Source organism: Balaenoptera acutorostrata, chromosome 4, assembly GCF_949987535.1.
Source record: "Balaenoptera acutorostrata chromosome 4, mBalAcu1.1, whole genome shotgun sequence".
Lineage (NCBI taxonomy): Eukaryota > Metazoa > Chordata > Mammalia > Artiodactyla > Balaenopteridae > Balaenoptera > Balaenoptera acutorostrata.
This window is the reverse complement of record NC_080067.1, coordinates 56,023,137-56,042,022: the sequence shown is the minus strand read 5'-3', so window position 1 is coordinate 56,042,022 and position 18,886 is coordinate 56,023,137. Positions and strand designations below refer to the sequence as shown.

The 18,886-nt window shown below is 40.2% G+C and overlaps 1 protein-coding gene across 1 annotated transcript; it reads right to left on the bottom strand.

Moving 5' to 3' along the window:
- Positions 1–492: 492 nt before the first annotated feature.
- On the bottom strand, positions 493–18,519 carry TMEM212 (transmembrane protein 212). The gene is made up of 4 exons (XM_007197504.2): positions 18,361–18,519; positions 10,947–11,006; positions 9,639–9,962; positions 493–701 (listed from the first exon to the last, which is right to left on the bottom strand). Exons 1-4 carry the CDS (start codon positions 18,517–18,519, stop codon positions 681–683), a joined length of 564 nt encoding a protein of 187 aa, XP_007197566.1. The 3' UTR covers positions 493–680.
- Between the last annotated feature and the right edge of the window lie 367 nt (positions 18,520–18,886).

Here is an 18,886-nt window from a genome sequence, read left to right as displayed (position 1 = left end):
AGGCTATAAGAAGCAGGTCTCTAGCCAAGACAAGAAAGACATTTTACATTTAGAACCACTCAACAGCTGACTGGAGTTGCCACTTAGGAATGGCTGAGCTGTCAGGGGCATATGAATCTTGGGACATTTGATGAAAAATTCATCTAAAGTGCCTCTAATAAGGTCTCTTCCAATTAATTAAGTAGTTTGTCTTAAGTGCCAAAGACAAGCTATAGAGAGGTCAGGAGGGAGGACCACAGTCCCCCTGCAGGACAGCGTTCTCATTATCCCCACAATTCAAAGTTTTAATTGTGTTTTGAAGATTTAGAGTCACTTTGGTAATGGCAATGAAGAAAGGGTGTGAAAGCGTTTCCTTAATTTGGGTAATATGAAATTACAGTTCAATGAAACATCACACAGGGAACAAGAGGAATTTAAAGAAAACATTCATTCACTTCCAACTTATATTTCAGATTTTAAAATTCTATGACAACACTGACATAATTTCAATTTTTGTATCATAGCATGTAAATCAGAAAAAACAAGGTTAACCATCAAAAAGGGCTAAAGTGTACAACTACTTCAATTTTTTATTTTATAAGAACATAGAAGAAAAATGTTTAAAGATCAAAATTATTTTAGAAATATTTCAAAATAATGGTCACAAAGATGACAAATTTAAGAGGAACATTGCTTCAAATTTATTGTCCATTCTTTTGACCCTAGGAAGAAAAAAAATACAATAGTGTTTATTTCCACAATTTATCAGAGAAAATAGAGTGTCATTTCTGACATTTAATTTAGCCTTTTTTATGTCACAGGAGCCCAGTGAAGAATGACTCAAGTAACAGCATCATGGTACCTCTTAAGGATTTAAGAGGAATCACCAGAGAGAACAAAATTGGTGATACTGGTGGAGGGGGATGGCAGAGAGATATAAAAAAAGAAATACATGTGTAATAAAATTTCTGGCATAAGCGTGAAACGGTCCAGAAGAACCATTACTTTTGTGGAGGGGCTGCCTAAAGAGTAGGGAGTCTCTCTGTTGACTATCTCTTTTGGTGGTTTGCTGTTTGTTTTGTCTGGTTTGGACTGGTTTGGGGTTTTTCAAAACTTACAGAAGGCTAAAGGGCACTTTCTGAAATCTTTGACTGAGTCAAGAATTTAAATTTGATTATCAGTGAGGGGAAGATAGCAAACATTTCTTGAGGCCTATCAAGTACCATGCTCAGTGTAAAGGCTCTTAATAGTAATTATATCATTTCATTTTGCAACATGTGAGGTAGGTGTTATCTCCATTTTACCAACAAGGACCTTAGGCTCAGAGAGATTTAGTATTCATTTGTTCAAGGCTACTCAGATAGTACGTGACAGAAGAAGCAATTACCCCTCAAACTGTCTGATTTCAAAAGTACCATATCAGGTTCTCTATGTTTCATAATGCTGAAAGCAATTCTTCATTAAACCACTGCTCCTTGGTATGGAAATTCAAATCTGCTTTTTCTATGTATTCCTTTCTGGATATTCTTTTTGGGTTCCATGACCATAGTAAATTTCCCCATGACATGTGAATTGTCTTTAAATTTAAAATATTCCTGCTGTAGGTTTAGGTAAGATTTTAGCTATGGCTAGGAAGACATAAAAATGACATCCAGTATCGCGACCTGCTTCTCTTTTCCTCTTTTGATTCTCACACTCCCAGTCCCACCTTTCTTGGTCACCTTAGACAGTGTCTGTCCTCGAGGAACTCACGTGCTCAGAGAGGAGCTGAGTACACATGATGTCATGCAAAGGAGCTGGGCTGTATCCTGAGAGTGAAGGGGAGCCGCAGAAGGATTTAAAGCAGGGGAATGATAAGCACAGATTTGAACCTGAGAGCTCCTTCTAGAGTCTGCGTGGGGGATACTTTTTAAGAAAGACAGACTGGAAGCAAAGCAGTCTGAGTGAGAGAATATGGGAGCCAAACCAGGGTCGTCACTGTTGGTACAGAGAACGGAGGACACATTAGAGAAATACTTGAGACGTACAGTTGTCAGGATATGGTGATGGACTCAGGTGTAAGGAGTCAAGGGTGACTCCAGGTCTCAGGCTTGTCCTGAGTATCATGAGTGTTGGCAACTGAGCTGCAGAGACAGGAAGAGGAGCAGGTGTTGAGGACGAAGAGATGATGCACTCCACGACGAACACCTGGAGTTTGATGTATCTGAGGGACACCGAGAGAGTGTCTAGAAAACAGTCAGATGTAGAGCTCATTAGAGCAGGAGAGGGGACTGGGCTACAGATGCGGATGTGTGAGGCGCCAGCCCAAAAGTGGTGAGGGTACCAGTCTTTAAGTGGTGAGCAGAGCAGAGGACCTTTTGGAGGAGACTGAGGAGGAAAAGCCATGGAGAAGGAAGAGAACCAAAGAGAATGGTGCATGGAAGTCAAGGGAGATAATTTCATGAAGACAGCAGTCAAGGAAGATGTGGATTGAAAAGAGTCCATTGGGCTTGGCTATCTATAGGTCATTCATGGCCAATCTTTGCCATGGGAGATTCAGTAGAAGAAAAGAAGAGATACATTGTTAAATTAATTCAGCCTAGATTGAAACTGTCTTATAGCCCATGCCCTTCTGCATTAGGTTTATTATAAACTCAAAGCAAGGCATCATTGATTTTTGGTATGCAAACAACTTGATGGAGTGTCCAATGGCAAATTTTAGTACCTCATTGGCTAGAATCCCAGGTAGAAGTCCTCTGATTTCTTCTATTAAGTTCTTACAATAATTTTTTAATGATGAGATGTGAAACTGAATATTTACCTTAAGTGACAAGAGTGGGACTCACACACTAAATCCAATCACTCTGTCGTGCCTCTAATGGTCCAGAACCCCTTTGCGTCTTCCTGGACTCCTCCTTTGTCCCACATGCTACCTGTTATGAAGTCTATTGATTCTACTTCCTAAGTATCTCTCAAATGTATCACCTCTTCTCATGCCCACTATCACTACCTAACTCAGGTCTTGTTATCCCTCATCTGGACTCTTGATCCTCCTGGCCCAAGTCTCATTTCCCCTCAGTCCTTATAAGTCCATGGAGCGCCAGAATGTGTTTTGCTCATTTTTCTGTACTTTAGCATGGCTCATAGTACATGCTCAATAAATGTTGAGGAGCAAGGATAAATAATGAATATTATATTTAGGGCTTTAGGTTCATAATTCTTGATATGTGACAAGAGAGAAGTCATCTCTGGTGAACAGAAGATACTCCTCTTGTCAAATAGGTACTAATTACTGTCCAGAACCTAGTAATTCTATTGCTTTAACAGGAACTTTCTGTTTCATCCAGGACTCTAGGTTAATTATATGATGTAAGAGAATAAATACATTTAAGAACAATCTTTTTGCAGATAAAATAAAGTGGAGTCATAAGCGTCTTACTTATTCAATTATATACTGCTAAGTTTTGGGGTTTTTTTTTTTCTAATTTTTTAAATTGAAGTGTAGTTGACTTACAATATTGTGTTAGTTTTAGGTGTACAGAAAAGTGATTCAGTTATATATATATATATTTTTTCAGATTATTTTCCATTATAGGTTATTACAAGATATGCAATATTGTTCCCTGTGTTAGACAGTAAATCCTTGTTGCTTATCTATTTTATGTGTAGTAGTTTGTATCTATTAATCCCATACTCCTAATTTACCCCTCCCTAACCTTTCCTCTTTGGTAACCATAAGTTTGTTTTCTATGTCTGTGAGTCTGTTTCTGTTTTGTATATAGATTCATTTGTATTATTGTTTAGATCCCACATATAAGTGATCTCACATTTGTCTTTCTTCTTCTGACTTACTTCACTTAGTTTGATAATCTCTAGGTCCATCCATGTTGCCGCAAATGGCAATATTTCATTCTTTTTTATGGCTGAACAATATATAATACTAAGTTTTTAAAAAGGCAAGCAACAAGATAATTCTGGTTGGTTTGATATGACAGATTGAACATGGAGCAAAGAAAGGTGCTTTACTCAAGTGGTTACAGTGCGCTGTGGATCTGTGACAACTCTCAAGCCTCGCTCGAGCACCGTTGCTGGTGTCTATCACTTCCTGAGCTGCCATAGCAAGGCCATGTGGTGCACCCCAGTGACACATCAGTGTGGCTTAGGACAGCTAGAGAGCCACGCATTGCTGCTGACAGTCCTCCCTTCTGAATGGTAATCTTCTCAAGTGAAATAAAGTTTTCTTTCAAAATCACAGACTGAGAAAGATCTGGCAAGGTCTTTGGAGGTCGGCTGCCAAGCCCTGTGGTCTCAGAGATGAGGAAGCTCAGGTGCACGACTACTGATGTGTGCAGGGTGCACTGCTGCCTCGTCCACCGTCCTCTCTGGTTCCTAGGCTCGGTCTGAGAGGGGACGTGTCCTCGTGTCATTCCTCACCCCCCCACGGCTCCCATTGTGTTTCACCCTCATTATTTCCTCTATTTCTCTCCCTTTTTTCATCTGAGGCGGGAACTCAGGCATCCAATAGTAGCTGTCACGTATTCTCCTCTTTAATTAATAAAATTTAAAGTACCCAACCAACATTGTTGCACTCCTAAATGGTTTTGTACTCACAGATTAGCACCATTACAGTCATTCTGAAATATTCACTAGTATAAATTCAGTTTTCTTTGTTGAAAACTGACTTTAACTGATTGTAGAGGATGGAGGCTTCTGATTTCTACTCAAGTTTCTGCCCTGTTATGAAACAAAAATTTCTTCTTTCTTTTAAATCTCTTTCTAATTTTTAAAAATATGACATTTAAAACATTTAAAATTTGTTAAAAATTATATTCATAGTAAGAACATTTTAGATTAAGAGTAAGGGGCAAGGAAAAAAGTCTACTAGGATATTTTATATTAAAAGATAATGTCAAAAGGAAAATATGTTGAAGCTCACAATAATTTATAAAGTAAAAATGGACAAAAAGCAGTTCTCTGGTTACTAACCCCACCCCACCTATTGCTCCCTCTTTGACAAAATATCAAGCTTTTTTTAATACATTACAATGGACACTTTTCCTCTCTTAGTAACTTGCTATCACCCTTGGCATGGTCCCACTGATTTAATAGAATGAAAATATCCTGGAGAAAATAGCTTCCATTTCTAAAATATGAGTTAATTTTTGTCTGTGAGAAACATAAGAAAAATTGTCCATGAAAATCATGACTATGCCAAGTCACCTGGAGTACGTAAGACTGGAGATGCACCACCTAAGAGGTGTGGTCCAGTAGTGAGGAGCCTGGTCTCTAGGCCCTTCAAGACCTGGGAGAGAACCCTGACCCTACATGGCCACCTTGACATCCTCATCTGTGAAATGGGGTCAATGAGCTTTGGAGTGCTGTCAGGAAAAAAGTAGGCAAATAGTAACTATCCAATAAATAACACCTACAATTATTCTTCTATCACCCAGTTTTATGTCACCATTATTATTATTCCAGAGAAAATTATGAGATAGAAGGAATAGTAATGCCCTGAATTGCAATTATTTTTCTAGATTCTGATTTTTCGACTGACCACTTTGAGGTGACCACATAATAGAATTTGTGAGGAAGAAATACAGTGGATTCTTACAGTTGCACGATACTGCTTGAGTTTTACTGGATCTACCCAAGGGGATTATTTCTCAGAAGCACCAGAAACACCTTGCTATAGCCCAATGTGGGACCTCAGAACTTTAGAATAAGAGTCATGGAAGAATTTCTTTCAAAACACATTTCTATTGCTAATGATGCAGAGTACGTCTGCTGAAAGATTTGGAACCAGTATATTGCTGTTAATTTGCCATTTGTTTGTCCTCCACTGATAAATAATCTGTCCCCATGTTTTAAACTGCATTTAGAGGGTTTACCTACATCTTTTATGGCAAATATTTCTCAGTTCATTGAAAAAAAAAATAAAACCGTTGTATCACATGAGAAGGAGAAAATATTTTCTTTCCCCCTTTCATTAAAAAAAAAACAACCCCAAACATAACAATGAATAATGAAAGGAAAACAAACGAAGCCATTCCATTCCATGGAGGAGGAGGGGCAGAGTAGCTGCAGGGGACAGCTGCAGCGCGTCTGGCGTCCCAATTCTTTCCTTTCTCGTCACTTTATTACTTACTGGACCAAGAATGTAGACAATTTCAGCTACGGTTGTTATGCATTTTAGTTTTTCAACTTAATTCTGTGTGGTGCTCATTTGCCCTCTGCACTGAGTCCTAAGCCCACAGCGTCACTTCAGGGTGTTGCAAGGAACCACGCAAACAGGGGTCTCTTAGTTCTCTCCCAGCTCCACCCCTTCCCACGAGGCCCTTGAAATTTGGAAGGACTCACTGCCTTAGTCAGCCTGGGCTGCTATAACACACTACCATAGACTGGATGGCTTAAGCAACAGACATTTCTCACAGTTCCGGAGGCTGGAAGTCCAAGATCAAGGTGTCAGAAGATTCAGTGTCTGGTGGGAGCCCACTTCCTAGTTTGTAAATGGTCCCCTTCTTGCTGTATACTATCACGGTGGAGAGGGACAGAGCACGCTGGTCTCTTCATTTTTCTTATAAGGGCACTAACCCCATCACGGGGGCTCTGCCCTCATGACCTCATCCAAATCTAATTACCACCATCACAGTGGGGGTTAGTGCTTCAGTGTAGATTTTGGGGGTGACACAAACATTCAGTCTGTATCAGTCACACCATGCTTTTGTGAGTGTTTGTCAAAATCATCAAACCCTTCATGCCTCTTTCAAGCATTAGACTTCTGGTTTTAGTTGGGTACCAGTTGACTGCATGCTCATACACTCACTGTGTTACCTTCAATTAGATGCTATCAACTGTTTATGTCCCCTCCTAAATCCATATGTTGAAATCCCAATCCCCACTGTGATGGTATTTTGAAGTAAGTCATTTGGGAGGTAATTAAGTTTAGATGAGGTCATAAGTGTGGGGTCCCCATGATGAGATTAGTGTCTATAAAAAATAGGAGACAGAGAGATTGCTCCTCTCTCTAGGAGCAAGCCCAGGACAGGCCTTGAGAGCACACAGTGAGCAGGCAGCCATCCACAAGCCAGGAAGAAAGGCCTCACCAAAAACCAACCATGCTGGCACTTTGATCTTGGACTTCCAGTCCCTGGAACTGTGAGAAATAAATGTGTGTTGGTTGAGCCACCCAGTCTATGGCATTTTTCAATAGCAGCTTGAGCTGACTGGGACACAAGATGACTTCAATTCTACTAAACTGAAAAGGCACAGGAAGGAAGAAATAATGAATGTGGTGATTCCTAAAGGGGTGCTTGATTCATTTTTGAAAACATGTTTTTAAACTTGCAGAAACAAACCCTTATGAGGGAATATTTTTCATCATAATATTGACTGTTACATATAGATCTGAAAAAATTGATTTTGTTTTACAGTACAACCACAATTTCCCCCAAATCCTCCTTCAAACCATCACTTTTTTCTTTTTTACAAATTTTCATAGCTCTTGAGTTTCCTGCTATGTACTATATTTACATAAAAGAATTTTACTTTTCAGGCAGACACTTAAAAGTGGGCAGGTTTTAAAAGCACTTTCAGTGTTCTGTTTATATGAAAAATGTGTGAATCAGCAGCATATTTCACAGTGCTTATTAATAGTTTTAAATAAACATTTAAAAATATTACTTATCCCTTTCAGCACTGTAGAGAATCTAGCAACATAACTACACAGAGGTTCATTAAAAGTAGAATCACTACATAGAATTCTGTACCCCAGCAAACGATCCACCTTTCTTTCTAAGAAAGTTATGTGTTTTCTAGAATTTTGATAAACAATGCATTTATTTCACTGCTAGAAATTGTGCCTAATGTAGCTGAGATTTCTGCATGGTAACAAAGGTTTGTTCAGGCTTCCTGAGCTCCTTTTGGTCTCGGGGCAACAGTGGTGTATTTATTAATACAGGACATCATATCCCATTATGTCAGCCACTCATCCTCGCTAACGAAACGTGATCTGCCACCCCTATGGATTAAGTGGTGTCAAGTCATCCAAGAATGTTCAACAAAGACATGCTTGTTAAATTTATCTAGAACTCTCACCCAAACCAGTGCTGCATTTTATGCAAATGGGAAAACTGAGATTCTGTCCAGAATTGATACTTAGTGCATTGTGTGCTAGGAAGAGAATTTTCATCAGGATCTCTTGGGGGCATGTGTTAAAAACGCACGTTCCCTGCCTCCAACCCCAGAATTTCTGACATAGTGGGAATGGACCTGGAAGGGATGCAGAAATCTAGTTTCACAAAAACCCTGGGTGTTTCTGATGTCACTGATTCCCTTTGAGGAACGCGTTGTAGTTGCATTGGGTCCTGTACCTAGCTCAGAAATCACACAGCAAGAAACTGTTCTGAGCAAGATGGGCAAAGGCAAAACCCTGAAGTCACAGAACTTTGCTCTGCTTTCAATTAATTTTCTCTCTCTCCAGGCACTTTAGGTGGTCTCACTGTTGGGTTTCCATGGTAAGGCGCTGTTGGCTTACCAAGCTCGGCGTATATTTTTTTCATTCTTTTCTCCCTATCCTCCACCCTACATTAAACCTCAGTGTTGTGAGGGTCATGCTTAAAATGACAGCCAGATGTCTGATTAGCTATGCATGCTAAGGGGTTATGACTGTCAACTTTTAACGTGTGGTTCTCCTACGCATATGTTCCTTAGTAAATAGTCTAGAAAGTTAGGACATTTGCCACAAGGGAGAATTCTCAAATACTAAACTTCTACATGCCCTGGCAGTACAGCGGGGGCGGTGATTTGGGTCTGCTTGCCTTGTTTCTCGGCAAGTTCCTTGTAAAATCAACTCTGTTCCTAAGAATGTACAGGATTTCCTTTGCAGATTTATGAAGAAGTTGAAGAGGACAAGACTGACCACAAAAAGCATTGAGAGTGCCAAATTCTTGTCTTCCAGCTTTACTGGTTGGTGCTGATAGGATGAAACTGGAAAAAAATTGGCTAACATAACCCAAATTCACTTGACCCTGACATAATCCTAACTTGAATCATAAAGCCAGTATAAGAGTTTGCAGTGAGAAATACCTCTTTTCAGAGGGAGGTTGTTCAACCCACAAAGGAGGGACCCAGTAACAACTGTAGGAATTTGGAATCAGAAATCACTTGTGCTGTTTTCCCAGTGACCCCGCTCTAACCCTCCTGGAGGCCAGAGCCTTGCATCTTAATGGTCTGGCAGAGGAGCAGAGGAGGCAAGGAGGGGGATGAGGGAGCCCAGGACAAATCTGGCCTGATGAAGAGAAATAGCTCTGGGTTCTGAATCTGGTCCTACTAGTCATTAAGCTGTGTGACCTTGGGCAAGTTATACAAACTCTTTAGCCTCCGTTTACTATCTGTGAAATGGGAAGTACACCAACACATACTAAATATTCAGTTCATAATTCTATTATTATCATATTAAAATTATTATCAGCCCTTTTGGAAAAAGTTAGAAAGCTAAATCTGATGTTGATGTATTATATATCAGCCTCTTAGCTGGAGTAGAAGTAGAAAGAGTAGGAGAATTTTGGTTACACAAGATACAGGGGTAAAAAAGAGAGACAGATTAAGTATTAATATACCAAACTTTCCATTTTAGCATTTAGGATGGAACAGGAACTGGTTGCCCCTTTCTGGAAACTTACATTTATGTGTCCATTCCGGATAAGTCTTGCAGAAAGTGTGATGAACGCTGTCAGGGACACACAGAGCATGGCAAAGCTCAGGCACAGGTCTAAAGCTTGAAGTGTCAGGTGGTACTCTTCATAGTGTGGTGGGTCTACACAAACTGATGGGAATTTTGCATATGGAAAAGGAAAGGCAACTGCATAACCAAGGTAATTGGTCCCTGCAATCCCCCAAAACGAGTAGAAGCAATACGGGCCAAGGAGAGCAGATGCCAAGGCTACAGTAAAATGAAGTGGACATCCCAGGATGCTCAGAATCACAAAGGTGAAACTAGCTTCCCACTGAAAATAAAGCAGAAACAAATTGTTACTTTGGGAACTAGATTTTTCGAAGCTTTTTAGCAATATGTGGAAAGAAAGAGATGCTGGCTATTAATCTTTCCTACTGGGAAATGAAGGAGAAATGGGTTACAACCATCTCTTTAGGCCCTTTTGCCTTCCTCTTGAACCTTCACTATGGGAGAATAACATATCAACCCACTGGAGCAAAAATGAAATCAACTCCGCTCAACACATTTATTTACTTACCTCCTATCATGTGTTGAGAACCAGTCTGGGCGGGAAAACAAAGATGAGTGAACAGAATCCCTGCCTTACCCTAGGACCTTGTTATTCAGAGTGTGGTCTATGGTCCAGGAGCACTAATATCCCCTGGGAACTTATTAGAGATGTAGAATCTCAGGCCTCACTCAGATGTACTGAATCAAAATCTGCATTTTAACCAGATCCCCAGGTGATTCACACATATATTAAAGTTTGAGAAGCCCTGCTGTAGCCATGGGAAGAGGAGCTATAATCAAATCAAGGTAGTCTTTCTGTACCTTGGGATTTACTTGGCTCTATACTGTTGAAATGCAAGATATCACAGACTTTTCATCCTTTTTTAGAGGAAGAAGTAACAGGGAGATTGGAAGGAGATACCAAATTGAGGAATTGAGACTTGAAAATACATTATTAAAAACAGAGGATCCTATAGATCCACTTTTTCAGAATGAAATTCAGGAAGACTAACACTGATTCTGTCCTCCCCAGACTACCCTATCTAAATACAATAATCACAGGAACTGGTAGAAAATGTTTGGAGCAGGTATCAGATAAAAATTATGCATTTAAAACATCATTTATTACTGAAATTCATCATAGTAAGGCATCTATTAGATAGGATTCAATTATAATCAGAAATCATTCTCTGTGTTCCATCCTGAACTAGTAGAGACTTGACCTTCAAACTTTCTCTGCCAACCTACTCGATGTCTATACATTTACCAGGTGTCTCTGAGTCCACTCTTTGTGAGCCAACAGGAGGAGTATACCAGTCATGATGGCCTGTGAAAGGAAAATGGAAAAACAACATCCCGTGAGAGAAGGTACCTCTGGAAAGAGTTCAGTTTGCTTCACGGTTTGACAACTTTATCATAAACCAGAAGGAATAGCAAATGGCTAAATGGATTTATGGCTCTGATCACCTCCTCATCCGCGATGACAATGAGGAAAAGAAGCCATCAGTGTCACAGAGACATGATTCACACTAGCTCATTTTTTTGATTTTCTATGTTGCCGTTGCCATCACAATTATAACCTTTACTACTGTAAGATGTCACTGCAATGAAAGCTTGGCTTTAAAACCCTTGCCATATGTTTTATTTTGATTAATTGTCTATTGTTCATCTTTTTCCAAATTGCTAAATTTACAAATGGGAGGAACTGAAAAGGAAACGTGTCACAGAACCGCACCCACCCCCCAAACCCTCCCGGCAGCGGTATATCTTTTACTCTTTGCTTTCTTTTGAGATTCTGCGGCCTCAGCCTGCTGGTGAGCCCTGTCTCTCAAGTAACAAAGATTATCATTAGAATGAATGCATGATGGGGCATTTATTGTTCTGGGGGTAGTGGTGTCCAGCTTTTCAAAAGAAAGTTCTTCATAGTCTCCGTTGAAGAAAAAGCCCCCAAATGCAGAATGAAAATAGTTCCACAAAGGAGGGAATAGTGTCACCAGAACTGAGCAATAGATAATGAAAACAAATTCTGGGCTCATCTTCGCTTCGGCACCGGGTTTGATGGTTAATCAGAGTCTGGAAATTGCTTATTCCCAACCCATAAATCATTTGTTCCTGGTCAGGGAATGTTTTGAGGTTGGGAGAGAAAACCAGGAAGAGATGTGCCTGAAATAAGATACAGAATGAGGACAGGTTTAAAAAGAGTTACAATTTAGGGTTTTGACAGAGAAATAAACATGACTGTATGTATAGTATCAACAGGGGAAAAAAATCAGAGCTTTTACCAATATGGTCTTGTGGGATGTTGCTTTTTGTAGCTCCAGGTCTGGCATATTTATTGTTTTGAGACCTAGCTTTTCATTTTCCTGGCATATTCTATTTTGAATATTGGATTTAGAGAATCTGAGAGCGAGGGAAAAAAAGCACGCACACATACACTCACACAAAACTTCTCATGTAGCTAAGCCTGACATTCCAGACTTTGGCATCGCCATACCATAAAACTCCCATGGATAAAAACAGAACCATCTGCAATCAAAAGAGGCTGGCTTGATTCTGCAAGAGGAAAGTTTCCAAGGGACCCTATGGAGGTTGAGCCAGCATAAACAGTACAACAAAACAGGAGAATTATTAAGAGCAACTGTAGCACTGATGCTAAGCCTGGGGCTAGTCTCTGCTTTCAGAGGCAAAGCGCTCAACTGACACGTCACTCCTCTGTGTCAGAGAAACACTAAAGCGAATGAGATAAAAAGCAAAGGAGATGTCTCTGCTGGTTGAAGTCCAAGTAGATAGCTGACATTATCAGATGCTTAGATTCCAGGTTGCCTTAACTACTTTGGCACAAACTGTTTCTTTCCTTTCAAAAGTTGAAAAATCCTGCAGAATTGCAGTTGCCTGTTATTTCTGTTGTAGCTGCCAGCTTCAATTTTGCTTTGTTTACACAAAACTTTGAAAAAGATCTTTCATGGGGGAAGCTGGTATATGAATGCCGTTCAGTAACTTGGCAAATCCACCCTGAGAACTGTGGCTCAGGAGCCAAGCACACCCATCTTTCCTGGTGCCCGGCTGTGTGTGGGAGATGGAGTGCGGGTATTCCCCCAAGACTCACAGGCTTTCCTTTTCTTCCTTTCACTTTTTAAAAAAATTTATTTTTAGACAGGGAAGGGGAATAGAATAAAAAAGGAAGAGATTTGGGACTTGTCTGGTGGTCCAGTGGTTAAGGCTCTATGCTTCCAGTGCAGGGGGCATGGGTTTGATCCCTGGTCGGGGAACTAAGATCCCACATGCTGTTCCATGCAGCCAAAAAATTTTTTTAAAAAGGAAGAGGTCTGAGGGAAGAGAAGTCAAGTGGGGAAAGGAAATGTGGGAGGGTCTGGGAGGTGAAGAGTTGGGTAGAGCGGGGCGGTCAGGTTGTGAGGAAGGGCAGAAAGGAAGCCATGCCTGGGGAGGGTGGGAGTACAGCTGGAGGCCCAGCCCTGCGCTCTCCACCCTCAGCTCTCCTTGACAGGCTGTGGACTTGCTCTGTGGGGACAGTTCCAAGGACATTACTTGCAAACGTTGCTGCTAATGTTTTGCATGCTAATTGTGACCCCTCCCACTAAATCTTTAAATGGCCCCAGTAAGGATGCAGTTCCCAGAAGCAGATGAATTGAAGGAAGCAGAGAGCTTCACAACAGAAATAGAAACTTTTAGAGGAATTATTATAACATGGGCTAATTTATTCACTTACGGACATCTATTTTGGGTCTACTGGGAACAAGGGATGTGATAGGCACTATGCCGATGGAATAATAATAATAACGTTTAACATTTATTGAGCATTTATTCTATGCCGGGCACTCTACCGAATGCTTTACATGTGTTAATTCATTTAATTTTCATAATGAATGACCCTAGGATGTAGATAGTCTCCTATTTTTAAAATGAGGCACAGAGAAGCTGAATAAGATAAGCAAGCTCACCAAGCAATAATTAAACAGATAATGGCTCCAACTCTCAACAGAATCTATAGTCCAGGTGTGAAAGGAATGAAGGCACTGTGGGGGAAATATGACTCAAAGCAGGTTTGAAGGATGGACGTGACGTCAGTGGGAGATGCAGTGGGAAGGGCAGTCCAGGCAACCAGGGTAGCAGCCGGTGGGAGGGTCGGTTCCTGGCAGAGCGGAGTAGGAAATCAGGCTTGAAAGCCACGTGAGGTCAGGGCGTGGAGGGCCTCAAAATCCAGGCTAATATATCTGAACTCGGTTTGGACAATGAAGCAACACTAAAGATTTTCGAAGACGGGGCTAGACCAGCACAGCAGAGGTTTAGAAAGATGGGCCTGTCATTGCATGCTTGCTGCGTTGGCCTAGAGGTCTCTGTAGGACCTTGGTCTTCAAGCTTTTTTTTTTTTTAACCTTTACCCATAGTAAGAAATATATTTTGTAACATGGTCAAGTTACAAATATTTTTACATCTAATCAAAATAACAATAACTTTATTATGTGTGATACACTGTAGTATTCTCTCTTATATTCCATTCCATTCTGTCCCATCCTATTCTATTCTATTCATATTCTATATGTTTAAATGCTAGCTACCCAACAGGTTAATTTTATAACCCATTAACGTATAGATTCCCACAGGTTGGTTATCAAAGTTTCAAGGCATAAAACCTGAGTGGGGCAGGAAGTGGTAAGGAGGTGGACAGGTGGTGCATAGTGAGAACGAAGAAGAAAAAAATGCATAGGGATTTGCCTCGTAGGAAAAATAAAAGTTGGCAATGGATTGGATGTGGTGGGGCGGGAGTGGGGCTGAAATGGGCTGGTTTTGGGCATTGCTGCCCTAAGCACTGTCCTAAGGACCAGTAGCACCTCCTCCCTTGGGAAGCTGTCAGACATGCAGAATCTCAGCTTCACCCTAGACTCACTGAATCAGAGCCTGCATTTGAAGATCCCTAGGTGATTTATATGCACATTTCAGTTTGACAAACACTAGTTTAGAGGAAAGGATTGAGTCAAAAGTCACTCCGGGGTTTGAAATTGGGTTCAAAGACTGGGAAGTCAGGAGAAGGCATAATTGCTTTCGGTGGTAAGATGATTACATTTTTGGACCAGTTAAGCTTCAAGAAGCTTAGGATATCTAAGTGGAAAATGGACCATCAGCTGATTGGAAATCACAGGACTGTTGATGCTATAAGAGACTTGAGCATTGGTGCAATCAAGTCCCTTCTCTAATGAACGAGGAAACTGGAGCTTGCATGGGTGAGTCCAGCCCTACCTTTCTCCGAAGTTCCTGTCTCCAAGCAGGGCTCTGGGTGCAGCGCTGCTGCTCACGGTTGGCCAAGTCCCTGGACCCTACAGACTTTAGGTCCTGTTTTTAAACTCAGTGCACTTCAGTCTGGTCATCAGAGCTTGATCTACAGGCCAGGATTTCCAGGATTAAAGTAGAGCTCAGTCCTTACGGCTCAATGATCTCCTTGCTACATACTTTCTAGCAGCTGATGACTTTCAATAACCTGGTTCAGAAATCCTAGGAAAACTGCTTATCGTGTGGCTGTCAGAATTGAGCTAGGAGAGTCTGAGGAGGAATATTTGTGAAGAATTTAGAAAAAGCTTTGAAAGAAAGGCACCGAACAAACACAAAGTATGGGTCACTTCTAAAATCTATCTCTTCCAATCTCAAAAGAGATATGGAGTCATTTTCAAAAGGAAATATGTTTGAAATGTACAAATTATCTTTCTACCAGAGGAAGATACACTTTGCAGGCAAGTTGAGAAGTGATTGGCAGGGAAGGTTGTGGGATGAGTCAGAGACCTCTGAAGTTGACCCTGATCAGACAGAGCTGTGGTTCACTACCAAACTCACTAGGAAAAAAATCATGTTGTTCCAAATTTAGACATTATTGAAAGAGTGAGCATTCTTATTGCTTTCCTTCTGGTGAGGATTTTTTCCTGCTTTAGTGTAAATACCAGCTTGACCTTTATTCTTTACCACCTAATTAGAGCTCAACTGTATAAGGAATTCTGTACTGTCAGAATGGAGAGCATGGCATTCACCACTCATTTGACAATAGGTATCAAGCAATATTTAGCACGAATACCTAGCATGTCACTTACTCCCTTTCAAGTGCTGGAGATATAGCAATGAACAAAATAGGAAAAAAACAATCCTGCCTTTGTACAATCTACATTTGGGGGGAAAGGACAAACAAACAGACAACAAGCCAGTCAATTATTTTGTATATTAGATGGTGTTATGAGGGGAAAAGTAGAGCAGGGGATGAGAGATTGAGAATGCCATTTGTGGGGAAGGTCTGCAATTTTAAACAGGGTAATGAGGGAAGGCATCAGTGAGAAAGTGACATTTGATCCAAGAACTGAAGAAAGTTAGGGAACAAGCTGTATGTGAGAAAAGGCTTCAGGCAGAGAACCGGCAGTGCAAAGGCCCTGAGACAGAAACATACCTTGCCATGTTTGAAAACAAGGAGCCAGCGTGATGGGAAAGAAAAGAGCTAAGGGAAGAGTGGTTGGAGATGAGGTCAGGAGGTAACATGATAGGGAACTCAGCAGGTCGTCAGGCAACAGAATGGGAGAGTGAGGCAGGTGGCAAAGGATTAGGAACAAAGGGTTTGGACAGAGAGTAGGGCATAAATGAAAGGCATCGTATTAACTAGCATTTGTGTAGGGCTTTAAAATTGGCAAAGCTCTTTATTATGCAGTCTCTGAGCAAATTGTGTTCATTCTCTTTGAGCCTCTTAGGTTAGACAGTTTCACATGGGCTCTCTTTACCTGTGAAATTCCCCATTCTACAGGTAAAAGCAATGAGGGACTGGTTGAATGAGGGCACTGCTCTTGACTACATACCAAGAATGTTAAAGTCAGGATTTGAACAGAGGCCCACCTCCCCAAATCCTAACTCTCTGACTCTACTTCCCCATGCTGTCACTCTCAAAAAATCAAAAAGCCACCAATTAGCTATGTGCTAGAGATTTGTCATGTCATTTCTCTGGGTCTGATTGGTCAAACAGATGTTTGGTGTAGAATAAGCATATATTCAGTAATCTGTGAACCTAATCAAATCACCAATATCTGTTGACTATATTATGATAGACCCTGCAGGGATAGGCAAAGAATTATAAGAAAGGGACACAGGATTGAGCTATAACCACGGTTTTGTTAAATTTTGGGCCAGTTGTAAAGTCAGAATTTTTACAAAGTTAACTAGAATAGAAAGTATCAGAATTTACTTCACATAGAAGGTTAAGTATTGTTTTGTGAAACATATGTTATATAAATCTAGTTATATGTATATTTCAGTATCTCTCTTTTTACCTTGAGAGAAATATATAGATGTATTTATGTACATTCCAGGTCCTGATGTAAAATATTTTTCTTACTCTGGGTCACCAACAAAAAAGTTTGGTAGTCATTTATATAAATGCCATCACTGCATTCTAGTAGCTGTTTAATAAACATCTCCTTGAATGTGTGGTTTGGGGTAGTTGTTGGGGGAAAGAGGAAAAGTTCAAGACTTGGGTGGTGGTGTAAAAGAATACATAAATAAAAAAAAAGAAAGATACCATCAAATCGTTTCCATGTTCAGTTCCACGCTCCCACCATCCCGCTTTTCTCCATCTGCACACCATCATTAAACCCCACTAGACCAAATTCCTTTAATATTGAGATCTTGTTTTATTCTCCATTGTAACTCAAGCATGTAGTAGGCTATCAATACATATTTATTTATTAAGTAAATTAAAATTATATTTCCTAGGGTCTTGCTTTTAGATGATATCTCTGTTAAGTTTGATTTTTTTAAAAACGTAAAGTATTGCCCCTCCTGAGAGTGGCTACATTTTAAGAGAAAACTCCATACGATCAAAAAGCTTCAAAATCAAATTGTCTAGTCTCCAATAGTGAATGCCAGGCATCCCAGGAAGCAACGAGAGAAGGACTTGTTGGATGTTTGGGCCTTTGTAACCCCTCTCCGATCATGCCTCCATGGCAGCCACCTACTCCCAAGACTACACGCGTTGGTTTCTTTGACCCAGGGAGCTGAGGTACCAGTGCCATCATTCACCTGTGTGACCATTCAACGGACAGACATTGAGCAGTTACTTAGTACCCACGTGTATTTGACACATGCAAATTTGGCAACATGTGAAGTTAGTAAAGCCCATCACTCAACTTCTTCAATTATTTTCAGTTTAAGCAGTTGTGTTCAAAGAAAAAGATGGGAGAACTAAGATTTGGGGCTTGTAAACCTTTCGGTCACATAAACACACCTAGGTGTTTCTAATAAGAGCATTAGTCTGAAAATTATTTTACTTCGTTCTTCATTTAAAAATTATTTTTCATGGTTCATATTTTTTTCTACATTCAAATTTCGAAAGATAGATTCCAATTTCTCAGAATGTCCAGGTAAAGAAGATTAAAATAAAATAATTTTTGAAGAATTTCTCAAACAGCATTTTCACTATAGTATACTGATATGTTGTAGATATGATTAAATGATATTAAGAAAACCTTATATTTAAAAGATAACTAATAGAAATCAATGTTCTAAGGTAAAATCTGATTTTCTGTAGAATTTTGATGTCTTCATATTGTTGGAAAACTTTAAAAGGACATGTTATTCTGGTCCCTCTTTCCTTCTCTCTTTCCTTTATTCTCTCAACATATGTAATAAAAATATTTTCTTACCAAAGCTCCATTCCAGATGGGACAAGCAATCCAGACACTCCATCCTGTGAACCAAAACTTGTAGGAGAAGACTGGGAAGAAAGCAATAACTCCAGAGAATACACTGAGAGCCCCCAGAGTAATGAGAATCCGGCCAGCAGTCTTGTATAAGCCCTGCATTTTCCTCTGTGACTTGGGTCCTAGGTCTCAAAGATGTTTTGTTACCAAAACATGAGAGTATGTCAAGCCTCAATAAACAGAAGTTTCTTAGAGACAGTAGCCATGACACATGTGGACTGTTGATCTACTTGGAAACAAGATCATATTTGTTTTCAGTGAAATAATAATAAAATGTAGTGATATAATCCTTGACATAAATTTGACACAATAAATTCTAATACTAGTTTTTCTCAGAGAGAGAAATCATTCCTCTTGTTGGGCTACCGCCTTCATTCCCTTCATTCTGCTCTGTCTTGGGGAGTGACCACTTCCTGGTTTAATCAGATTCAAAGGCTTGCTGACTGAGCTAATTGTTTCTCAACTCAAC

Coding starts and splice junctions, on each gene's coding strand:
- TMEM212 (XM_007197504.2), bottom strand. CDS start 18,519: ATGCAGGGCTTATACAAGACTGCTGGCCGGATTCTCATTACTCTGGGG. Junction 11,007..18,360: donor CCATCTGGAATGGAGCTTTG/GTAAGAAAATAT, acceptor TTCCTTTCACAG/GCCATCATGACTGGTATACT. Junction 702..9,638: donor TCCGGAATGGACACATAAAT/GTAAGTTTCCAG, acceptor TTTTCTTCCTAG/GGTCAAAAGAATGGACAATA.